Genomic DNA, 11,837 nt, shown 5'->3' with positions numbered 1-11,837 from the left:
GTTTAATTTCACCCCCAAACAAATGATAAAACAAGAGCAGTTGCTAGCTAAAAGTTGAATGTTTTGGAGGAGGTAACTAGAAGTAGAAGAAAAAGGCATGTAATTAGATTTCGGACTTAATATATATACATTTGATTGGAAAATTAACCATATATCAAGTCCAATCTAAATACGAAAATCAACTATATCCTGTGATTTTTAACTTCAATATTTGATGCTGATATTCAAATTAAACCCTAAAAACTGTAACATTATTAATTAAACTCAAGAAAACTTAAAAAACATGGTCTAAACTTCTTGTTCCCGCCATCTTTCTTTTCAGATTAATCGCATAGCCTCTGAGGATTTTGATTTATTAACTTGATGTATTTAACTTTGACTGCTCGATCTTTTCATCCAAGATAACTTGCGTCATCTCTTCTGAGAAATTTGGGTTCCCATGCAAGAACCTTTCCCTGTTCTTGCCAGGAAACCACCTCCCTCTCCTCCAATCCAGATGAGGTCTCACGTGAGTAGCCGGATAAGCAACGTGATCCAACGGTGTTTCGAAGAACACAGCGTAGAAACTGCCCTTCTCCCCGGTGACAACCCCCGTCCACCACCCGTCATTGTCGTACGCATCCACCAAATCCCCGAAACCAAACTTTTCATTGTTTGCAGATGAGTCGTTCGGGCTCAACGGTAGGGTCTGGTTCGGGTGCGGAGGGCGGACGTCATGAGCCATGACGGTCTCTTTGTAGAGCGTGCGCTTGTCATCCTCCAATAGCTCCTTGTACTCGACAACGTAGTTGTCCCCCATGTTGGCTACAACCCTAGCTGCGAAGTACGATCCGATGAACCCCTCTTCCTTGCTTGACACTTCAACTTCGTTGTTGGTTTCAAACCTTCTTTCGGGGCTGAACTCATTTGGATCGTCGAGTTGCGAGCGAGAGGAGGAAGCAGGACGAGAGTCCGTTGCTTTTGTACGCCGTTGGATCGCACGGGAAGGCCCCATTGCAAATTATTTGCCAGTGAAGGAAAGGAAGTAGAAGAATGAGAGTTGGATTTGCTAGTTGCTACCAAAGAATGAGAGTTGACGAGTGCCTTGTTTGTATATATAGAGTCCTGTTCTGTTTAGAAAATTTTGGCTTTCCTATTCTGTTTAGGAATTGGAAGATTTTATACTTTTCATTTCTTAATTTTTCTAAATTATACGCTTTGATTGAAAGAAAAAGTTATTATATTTTACGGATTTAGCGCACTTATAGATAGACTTATAGATAAATCGGATTAGATTAGTCTAGATTCGAGCCGTTAAGTAAAATAATCTGACCAGATAATCTGATGGATATTTAATAAGAAAATCCATATATAATTTGATAAGTTAACGAGTATCTGATATGAAAACCCGATCTGATTTCTTATACATTTTTTTTTTTTATCAATCAAATTAGCTCAATTTCATATTTGATTTGTTAACAAATTCTCGAATTCAGATCATAAAAGGATTATCAAATTGAAATCACAAATCCATATTCTATTAATTAAATCAAATTCATATTGGAATTCGGGTCAAAAAATCTATTGACACATCTACCTACAAATCTAACCCAATCATACCGCTGTAAAGCCAGAACAAATTTTAGTGTCACGGTTCTAAATTTAAGTGGTCTTATCAATGCATATAATTTTTTTTATATGGGTGTGCATCATAATCGATATGTCAATAGGTACTACTAAAATTTATCATTTATGATCATATCATAACTTGAGAAATATCTTTGGAATTTGGCAAAGTCTAGGGTTTCTTTCTTTCAATACAAGCAACATAGGATAAGAGGGTTGAACACATGAGTTTAAGTGCAGAAGTAAGTACTTTTAACCGCTTATAATTTTTATCCATACAAGTGAAATAGGGTCGAACACACAAGTTTAAAAGCAGAAGTAAATGTTCTTAACCAATTACAGCTTACAACCATCTATAGCTTTCAAAATTCACTTGTCTTTCAGGTGAAGTACGGCAGACAAAGTATTAGGTTTTTTATTTTTATTTATTTTTATTTATGTTTAAATGGGTTCGAAACTATTACAATAATTAAGAGGAAGGGAGAGTTTCAAATCCAAGACGCATGAGTAGAAACCAACACCCTATCGACTAGGATGTCGGACCGCATTTATTTACAATTGCTATAATGTCTCTAAAGAATGTGAAGTTGTTCTTTCATTTCAAGAAGCAAGAAAACAAAAAGGTAAAAATATCACCAGCAATATAAAAAAAACTCTAATTCATCGGAAACAAGACGAGTGAGAAGCCTAGTCTTTACTGTGTAGCGCCCTCTACTTAATGTACTGAGAAAGCCACTTGAAGCCATCGCCATAACCCATTTTCCGAACAATACTGCACATGAAAACCTCGAGGGGACGGACATTTGAGTCTTGCAAGTTTACTTTACCCTTGCCTGTGGTGAAGTTGTTCAGACCGAGGTGGAAGCGCAACTCTTCTTCTGAGGCAGCGTATGGTATGTCGATCTTGTTTCCGAGAATAAGGAATGGAACAGTGGCCAGTGATTCATCGGAGAGGAGAGCATCCAGCTCTTTTTTTGATTCTGCAAACCTTTCCTTGTCGTAAGCATCCACCAGGTAAACCACGGCATCCACCTTTCACAACAAAGACGAAATGCATTACCAAGGACAAAACATAGAGATAACATTTCTTTTTCGGTCAAGGAAACATAGAGATAACATAGTATGAAGCAAGACAAAACCAGCATAACCAAGGATGAAACATAGTGATTACATTTCTTTTTCCCGTCAAGGAAACATAGAGATAACATAATATGCAGCAAGACAAAACCAGTATAACTTGAAATTACCCTCGTAGACTAATGAACAACACAACCATTCTTTCTTAGACAATCAACTAGACCCCAAAGATCGTTCTAGTGAACGATTCCAGATATTCTATCAAACCTATTTCACAGCTGTTACATTTCACCATGATAAACCCCAGCAATATGTATATGGTTTCCAAATAAATATACTACAATCTAAGGGGGTGCATAAACTTCTTTTAATTAATGACCTTCTTAGAGAATAACTCGTCTTGTAACATATCTAACTACATTATGCAGGTCCTACTGTGCACTTTTTCCTCCCGAATATGAGTGTTTCATAGGAGTTAAAAAACACGATAATTTCAAAACATAGCAATTGACAAGAAATGTTCATTCGCACTTCTAATAAGGGATCTGCAAGTAATCAACCCACTATTGATCTAGATAAAGAAATTGCAAAGCAAAAGATGGATGTGCAGTGAGGTACCATTAGCATACCTTTTACAGAGAAAAGGTGCTATCAGCGAACTACCATTATTTATATCTGCCTCCCATGAATCAGATAAAAACAGAAACTTTTATCTGGGATTATGGAGGCACAAACATCCAAGACAACTACGTGCACGTGGTACGAGAAGATCATACAACAACTATTTGGGTAGGTTAAGATCAACTTTGCTTCCAATTTGACAATTCGACTAGGGGGCAGTGAAATGTTTAATTCAGCAAGGTACTTGTGAAATACAAGAACAACGATTCACGTCGTCCAAACACAAACTAGATAACTTCCATTGTAACAAAAGCTAAAACAGTTCATATATGCAGAAAACCAGTTGCCATATCACATATCAATACATCCTCTTGAATTAAATCATCAATGATACCTTGGCATAGTAATCTTTCCAAACTCGGCGAGCAATCTGATGTCCACCCAAATCAAAAGCCTTGAACTTGATTTTACCAATGCTCAACTCCTCGGATGTCGGATACTGTGTCGGTTGGTGTTGAACTAACCTCTGTAACAATGCATCAACAACAAAACCCAGAATCAGAAAACTAAATTCTACGCTAATTAAGTAATTATCAAACCAAATCAAAATTAAAATCAAAACAATTACAAGAGCAAATTGCTTTATTCCTTTCTTCTTCTTCTTCCAGATATTAAAATTTGAGTGATTCAATAGCATCTTAAACTCAATACTTCAATATTGGATTGGGAGCAGAAAATCTAATTAAAAAAAACCCATACGAATTACACAAAAGAAAAGAAAAAAGATTTTCAATTGCATAATTAACAACTACACTCTCAAACTATTCCTTCAGTCCATATTTTCTTTATCTTCACTTTCCCATCAACCAAACAGACCCCGGATTGATTAAACACCAAACAAAAACGAAAATTTCAACATAAAAAAAATACCAATCATTCCAAAACACCATTGAAGCATTGAAAATCACAAACTTCACCGAGTTCGAAAGCACCCAAAACCCACCAACAAAATTTAGAAGAAAGTCCGATTAAAACGATGAGATTGAAAGAAAAACCTCATCTTTGAGCATATGAAGCAACGTTGTTTTGCCGGCATTGTCGAGACCCAAAAACAAGATCTTGGCCTCCTTCTGCCACAGTCCGAGCGATGCAAGAACCCCATAGAACCAATCCAACAAGAACATGGTGTTTCCACCCAGAAATCGTCAGATCGAAAGCCTGCCCCCAATATCAGAGAGATTGAGAAGTAGAAAAGAGTTATGTGGAACTGTTACTGGGTTAGGTCCATGGACGGCTGTGATGTGTCTCGGACGCAATTGGAAATTGTGGGCCGTTAGATTCTAAATTTCCAACTGCTGGGATATGATTTTTGTTTTATTTTCATTTTTGACGAAGTTGGTCGGTGGGGATTTATTTTTCCTTTTTATATTTATTTGTCTTTGTTTAATACATTTTGGAATAGAGTAAATTGTAATAATGGTTCCTCAATTTTAACTTAATTAGAGCAATGATCCCTTAATTAAAAATCCATTACCATTGGTCTTTCAACTTACCAAAATGTGCAACTATGATCATTTTTGTCAATTTCATTAGAACTTCCATCAAAATGAGCATGCATGTGAGGTTGAATCAAGAGGCAAATATGAAAAATCAAATAAGAAAAATTGTATTAATGATCCTTTTACTTTAATCCAATTGGAGCAATAGTCTTAACTTTAACATAATTGTAGCAATGGGCATTCTAATATAACTTATTTTGACAGAATTCTAATGGGAGTTGACAAAAATGACATCAGTTCATCGTACATCATACAACCAGTTTTTGTCAGATATTCTTTATATTCAATTTTTAAATAAAAAATTATAATGATTTTTGATCACACGATATATGATAAACAGATATGATTAGAAGATCCTTATAAAAGTATCCGACGAGAATCCTCAAAAAGATCCGACGAGGATCCTCCCGGCTCGCGCGTCCACCCCTCCTGCTCACACCGAAGAGATTGGTTGAACTACAAGGTGATACAGGCGTCCAATTCATTTCAAAGATACCTGAATAAGCAGTCATTCTGAAATTTGTCTTGCTTTTGGTACTAAGGTTTCATTGGTAGGTGGGGTAGAAATACGTAAAATATAGAAACAATTTTCTTTTTATGAAAACGTAATATATAATAGGAATTGTTATTAGCATTTTAAAAATCTTATTCTACACTTCAAATTTTCTATATTAAGAAAAAAAATACACTTATGAAAAGTGCAGAATGAAAATTTTAGAGTGCTAATAACACTTCCCTATATAATATAGAAACATGTATAGCTATCAAAGCGTCAAATTAATATAGAAACAGTGAGATATAAAAAATCTTCCAAATCCTGATCTGAATAAGAAAGCCAAAATCCTAAACCGAATAGGAACAGGAAAGCCCAAATATTCCAGACTATATATTGCCATTTGGACACCAATAGCTCTCTCATTCTTCTACTTGCCTTATCTCGCTCACAATCACCAACTCTCATTCTTCTGCTTCATTCTTCTCCAATGGAGGCATTCCGTATGGAAAGGTTTTTCGAAAGAGACAACGAGATCGAAGTGACCGGCAAGGAAAAGGGGTTTCTCGGATCTTACTACGCAGCCAGGGTCATCGCCAACATGGGAGACAATTACGTGGTGGAGTACAAGGAGCTGCTGGAGGACGACGAGCGCACGCACTGTAAAGAAACCGTGATGGCTCATGACGTCCGCCCTCCGCACCCGAACCAAACCCTACCTTCAGGCCCAAGGGACTACTCGTCTGCAAAGAAAAAGTTTGGTTTCGGCGAACAAGTGGATGCGTACGACAACGACGGCTGGTGGGTGGGGATCGTCACCGGGAAGAAAGGCGGTTTCTGCACCGTGTTTTTCGAAACAACATGGGATCACATTGCGTATCCGGTTACTCACTTGAGGCCTCATCTGGAGTGGAGGAACGGAAGGTGGTTTCCTGGAAAAAACCGAGGTCGATTCGTGGCGGAGAACTCGTATTTTTCACATGAATTGGTGGAGTGTATCTTGGACGAAAAGATTGAGCAGGAAAAGGTGAAGAAATCGGAAGTTCAACGAGATCATGAGCATCATCGCATGCAGTCCGGCTGGGAACTAAAGATCGTGCAGTCAAGAACTGTTTGGGCTTGAATTCGCATCGTCATCGACGATTTGAAGTAATCAAAAGTGGAATAAGACAATGAAAATCATCGATTAATTTCAAGTTTAATACCTTTATCTTAATTTCTTGAATGTATATATGCCACGTTTTAAATTCCATTAGTTCTGTTGTTTTGATCAAGAGGAAACTATTTCAACATATTTATTTTGCTATGGACTTGGAAAGTTCTTGACCTTTAATTTCCTTGTGTGCAATATTCTGCAAATTAATCATCTCATATTATTGAAGACACAGATTAGGCTTCTAAGATTAATTCACGATTGCGTAATACTTAACTAAGAAAGCTGCAGGATGGTTTTGCATCGAAGTTTAACCTTTAATTAGTGGTAAGTAAGGGCTCAGAAAACTCATCCAAACTCAAGAATCTAGGTACTTAAACCTCAAAGAAACAAGAAAACGCCCCTGTAAACCAGTAAGTACTTTTCAATTTAGCAATTGTAATTTTCTTTTTCTTATTAATTAAAATGTTTGAAATGGTAAAAGCCTTCGATGTTAGCTCAAGTGATTAGGAAGGTTTGATTCTATGAGTTATGTTTCAAGATATGTCAGAGTTCGATTCCCTCACCAATGTAATAAATTTTTTATTAGTATGTTATTTTTTTGTTAAATATATTGCAGGGTTGAATTTGTATATATGTAGCTAGTAACTTAGTAAAATATAGAAACATCCATTATTCTTCCACTGAATTATGAGGTTGATCATAGATATAGAAACATTAAGATACAAAGGAGTTGGGAAAAGACTCGGGCGAACTATCTAATGTTCTAAAGTCTTGGAATTCACCGGTGTTTCGGAATATACTTCATAAGAAAAAGAACTCTCACTCCACTTCCTCTTTCCACTCGCAACCATCTCCAACGGGGTCGAACTCTCGTTCTACTCCCGTTTTTCACTCGCAATCACCTCATTTGCCACACCGTACAACTAGGGTTTTCAAAAGAGACGACGAAATGAAGTGCGCAGCAAGGAGCAGGGCTTTCTCGCATCCTACCACGAAGCAACCGTGGTGTCAAACATGGGGGACAACTACGTGGTCGAATACAAGGAACTCTTAGAAGACGATGAGTTCACACCTCTCAACGAAACCGTTATGGTCAGCGAAGTCCGACCTCGACCCCCTTCCACTCCTCAAACGGTGGCGAAGCAGAAGTTCACTTCGGCGAAGTTGTCGACGCGTATGACAACGGCTGGTGGGTGGGAATCGTCACCAGGAAGAGAGGGTGTTACTGCACCTTCTTTTCCGAGAGCACTTGGGATCACATGTTGCTTATCCAGTCGCTCGCTTGATGAAACAAAATCCGTATTTTTCACATGAATTGACGCAAGTTATCTTGGATGAAAAGATTGTTCAGTCAAAAGCACAACAAGGTAAACAAAATAGTCCGAAGCAACGTGGCAGATTGGAAGAAAATATCACGCAGTCAAAAGTTGTTTGTGCTTGAAAATCATCGACCATATTTTTAATTTTCTCGAGTGTTTCTTTAATTAATTTTATTTTATTTAAGAAAGTATATTAAAGTAAGATGGCATTAATTTTGTTGTTTTGTGAATAGACATAATTAATTTAATTGATAGCTCAGGAATATTGATGTGTTGAGAGGTTCCTTGATTCCATATCATCCATCTTTAGGGAGGCACCTTGCACTGCAAATTATGCTTGTTCAATAAAATAAAATATTTTTGTCATAATTTTAATTAAAATTCCTTTCTTGTTGTAGACATGGAATGTTCTTCACCATTAATTTGGTGTTTGTCTACAATTCCAATATTTAATCGTTCATGTTATTCACGACAAAGATTTTAGATTTAGGCTTCTATCATGTAGTAATTCAATCATGAGCAAAATATCTTATTAATTTCAAAAACCTAGTTACACTTTATGTTTCAAACAACGTTAAACTTAGTGGTTAAAAATATATATCTATGATAAAATCAATAAGCTACTCAAAACACTACACCGCTACCGTTAAAAGCCTAAAACACAAGAAATGTACTATAAAGACACTATACAAAAAACTTCTAAAATAACACCATTCAAACAATCATTTGAAAGTTATTTCCAATATTATCGTGTCTAATCATTTTTTTATAATGCATCTGTAACAAATTTAGTATAAGTTGAAGAGAAATTTTTTAGTACAAATTATCGACAACTTCTCCCAATAAGTATCCAACTTATGTAAAATATCCACATTACGAGAACCTGATGCATACAGCTGTCGCACCCAAGAATTTATTAAAATTAATTAGGACATAAGTACTTGCACCTCATCTTAAGCTTTATTATTCTATGATGTTGGTAACTCTTTTCATAAATAAAAAAAACAAATTTTCCAATCAAGCTCAGAATCTTTCATCATGTTTGCCCTTTCTTTTGTTTTTATATAAAAATGTGGACCAAAATATATCCTTTATGTCCGGTTAAACGAGATATTATATTTTATGGAAAATATATAAACAGCTGAAATCTTATCCAAACTCCAGAATCCAGATAATTTTCAAACCAAGACAAAAATATCAGGCCCACCGTCATAGAAAACCACTCTTCCACAAAAGCCCAAACCCACAACCCGCCAACAGAAATTATCCCACCCATCTTTTTACTATATATACCCACTCCACCACCTTTGCTTGTTCCATCAACGGAGCTCTGCCTCTATCTCCAGAAACCACTTGAAAAAATCTCAAACTGTTTTCGAATTTCGACCGTCCGATCGTTAAAGATGACTGACGTGGCAGAAAGCGAGCGGAGGATCCTCGTGGCCGTCGACGAAGGCGAGGAGAGCATGCATGCGCTGTCGTGGTGCCTGAAGAACGTTGCAGGGCAAAATTCCAAAGATACCCTTGTTCTTCTCTACGCGAAGCCCCCGCGAGCTGTGTTTACGGCTCTAGACGGCACAGGTAGGAGAGAGGCCCCTTCAGGTATTTTGTTGTGATTATTGAGGTTATTTTGGGAATAGGATATGATTCAGTGGCTTTTTTGTGTAATTTTGTTTGGAATTCAGGGTATTTGTTTTCGTCTGATATTTTGGCGGCAATGGAGAAGTACGGCGCTGATGTGGCGGACTGCGTTATGGACAAGGGCAAGAAGATGTGCAAGGACCTCCAGCCGGATGTAAGCGTCAGAATTTTGATATTGTGAGGGTAAAGTTGTCATTTTGCTTTTAGGTTTTGATCAGACGGTCGATTGTTGCCCTTTTCAGCTTAAGGTGGAGACGAAAGTAGAGAGCGGAGATCCGAGGGATGTCATTTGCCAGATGGTGGAGCGGCTTCGTGCTGACGTGTTGGTTATGGGAAGCCATGGCTATGGCGTCATCAAGAGGTGGGTCCCAACATCCATGATATAGTTTGGTTTTTTAATAATCTTAAAAATTTTACCTTTTTTCGTGCCATATAGCGATAGTTTTCAGTAAACTGATCGAACTATTTCGTAGTATTTTGATTTTCTTCTTTGCCAGTAAATGGGCCTAGCAATTTTTTACAGAACCGGTTAACTCAACACAAAAATAACAAGCTTTCGGTTGATCCTTGATGATTCGGATCGTGATTGAATCATCTGTTAAAAAACGCGTTAACGCGTTGCGTAATTAACGGTATCTCTTAAGAACTCGATAAAATATAGTCAGTAATTATTTACATAGCCCATTATTCCGACACAATAGAAATTACCTATTAACGAATTAAATCATTATTCTGTCTTATTAAGAACTTATTAAGATATGAGTCTACACGATTTTACTCTTTAAGATAACAAGTAGGGCATAAAAAAAATACGACACAACCTGTTTGTTAAGGCTATTTGTAAATAAAAAAAATTAAATTCAAAGAAAAAATTAATTCAACCTATATTATTATCTATATATATATATAAAGTGAGCATCCTAAAATGGTAAAATATTCAAAATACCATAAATTACCCCTTAAGAATTTCATAAATTACAATTGAACCAAAAGAAGCTAAAGTATTTAATCATATTTTTATTTTAAATGAATTTAATATTTAAAATTATAGAAAAAACAAAAGCAAAACCTTCCACCAACGTGGGAGGTTTCACGTCTTTAATTCAATTTTTTTTAAATAATTTTTAAAAAATTATGTAAATTAAGTATTTAAATAAAAAAATATACAAAAAGGTAAATTGCCACGCCTATGCGTGTGGTGAGAGGTTAGTAACAATTTAAATTATAAGAAAATCATTTGTCTATATTATAGAAACAGATATTATGGAATTTATTTAATAAATAAAAATGTCGGGTTTTTGCAGGGCTTTTCTTGGGAGTGTGAGCAATCACTGTGCACAGAATGTCAAGTGTCCTGTCTTGATCGTGAAGAAGCCAAAAACAAATGCTGGGAGCAAATGACTTTGTTAATTAAACCTCTTTTTTATTACTTTTTACCACTTTATGTTCTTCCTTTTACCCTTTCTACTTCAAAAATGTCTTGTATTTTTACTTTGGAATTTTTGGTATGTAAATAATGTCATGCTGTTAGTATTTATTTATTAACTGAGCTAAGCAGTGAACTTTCTGTTAAATTTTTTTTTATTATTAATTAAAAAAAAAAAAACTAGTTGGTGGCTTCGTCATAACGATTTATCTTTTCGAGGTCTGAGAAACTTACAAAGGCATTTCAGTCTTTATCTAGTTACCATAGTACGATTTACTAGCTTCAGAAATCGAATCCAGAACATACCATATGAAATAGAGGCATAGAATTCGTCGTCAACCATTATTGAATTTTTTGTTGAATATTTAGATAATCCAAAACAATTGCACTTAAAGCTTTTAACACAATTAACAGGTTCCAAATTGAATTTCTGAAGGAATTGTTTTCACTAACTTCCATGACACCAAGATTAACCAAACAGAGACATTACGTGGCTGGCTTTGTCATATGGTTTTGTTAGTTGGCACCAACTCTGTAGAGAGGTCATATTTTAAGGATGGTGCTATTTCTTTGATTGGCCATACTGTTGGCAATACTTGTATTTCGGATAATGTGCTTTCTACTAGAGGAAAACAAGCTTTTGTATTTAACTGTATAAGCCTTTGTTGCGTTGAGGCTTCTCTTTGAATAAAAGTTTATGTATTAGCTAAAAAAAATAGAATACATAAATAAATTGACTTAAATATTGCTCTATCTTATGAACGGAGGAAAATTAAAAGTTACTAAAGCAGCTTTGGGCTAAATTGTAGCAATAGTTCTTGAATTTTACTCTAATTTAATTTTAGTTGCTCAACTCTCATATTAATTTATTTAGTCGGACTAATTTAACAATGTGTTGCACAATTGGTCCTTTTTATTAATACCCTTTTTTCCGTTAAAT

The 11,837-nt window shown here is 35.9% G+C and overlaps 2 protein-coding genes and 1 non-coding gene across 3 annotated transcripts; 1 reads left to right on the top strand and 2 right to left on the bottom strand.

Annotated features, from left to right (window-relative positions):
- Positions 1 to 2,055: 2,055 nt before the first annotated feature.
- Positions 2,056 to 4,546, bottom strand: LOC103930569 (GTP-binding protein SAR1A-like). The gene is made up of 3 exons (XM_009339918.3): positions 4,359 to 4,546; positions 3,698 to 3,829; positions 2,056 to 2,637 (listed from the first exon to the last, which is right to left on the bottom strand). Exons 1-3 carry the CDS (start codon positions 4,485 to 4,487, stop codon positions 2,317 to 2,319), a joined length of 582 nt encoding a protein of 193 aa, XP_009338193.1. The 5' UTR covers positions 4,488 to 4,546; the 3' UTR covers positions 2,056 to 2,316.
- Positions 3,283 to 3,402, bottom strand: LOC125473945. The gene has a single exon (XR_007255684.1). It is a non-coding gene; the product is annotated as a small nucleolar RNA snoR83 (small nucleolar RNA).
- A 4,638-nt stretch (positions 4,547 to 9,184) lies between the features above and the next one.
- On the top strand, positions 9,185 to 11,045 carry LOC103930568 (universal stress protein A-like protein). Its single transcript, XM_009339917.3, has 4 exons — positions 9,185 to 9,411; positions 9,516 to 9,625; positions 9,714 to 9,832; positions 10,776 to 11,045. The coding sequence occupies exons 1-4, from the start codon at positions 9,234 to 9,236 to the stop codon at positions 10,870 to 10,872; spliced, it is 504 nt and encodes a 167-aa protein (XP_009338192.2). The 5' UTR covers positions 9,185 to 9,233; the 3' UTR covers positions 10,873 to 11,045.
- The last annotated feature ends 792 nt before the right edge of the window (positions 11,046 to 11,837 follow it).

This window comes from the organism of the source record quoted next, unplaced genomic scaffold, assembly GCF_019419815.1.
Source record: "Pyrus x bretschneideri cultivar Hongxiangsu unplaced genomic scaffold, Pyrus_bretschneideri_v1 Contig11, whole genome shotgun sequence".
NCBI classification, from domain to species: Eukaryota; Viridiplantae; Streptophyta; class Magnoliopsida; order Rosales; family Rosaceae; genus Pyrus; species Pyrus x bretschneideri.
The sequence above is the reverse complement of the archived record's forward strand: the minus strand, read 5'-3'. Positions and strand labels throughout refer to the sequence as shown.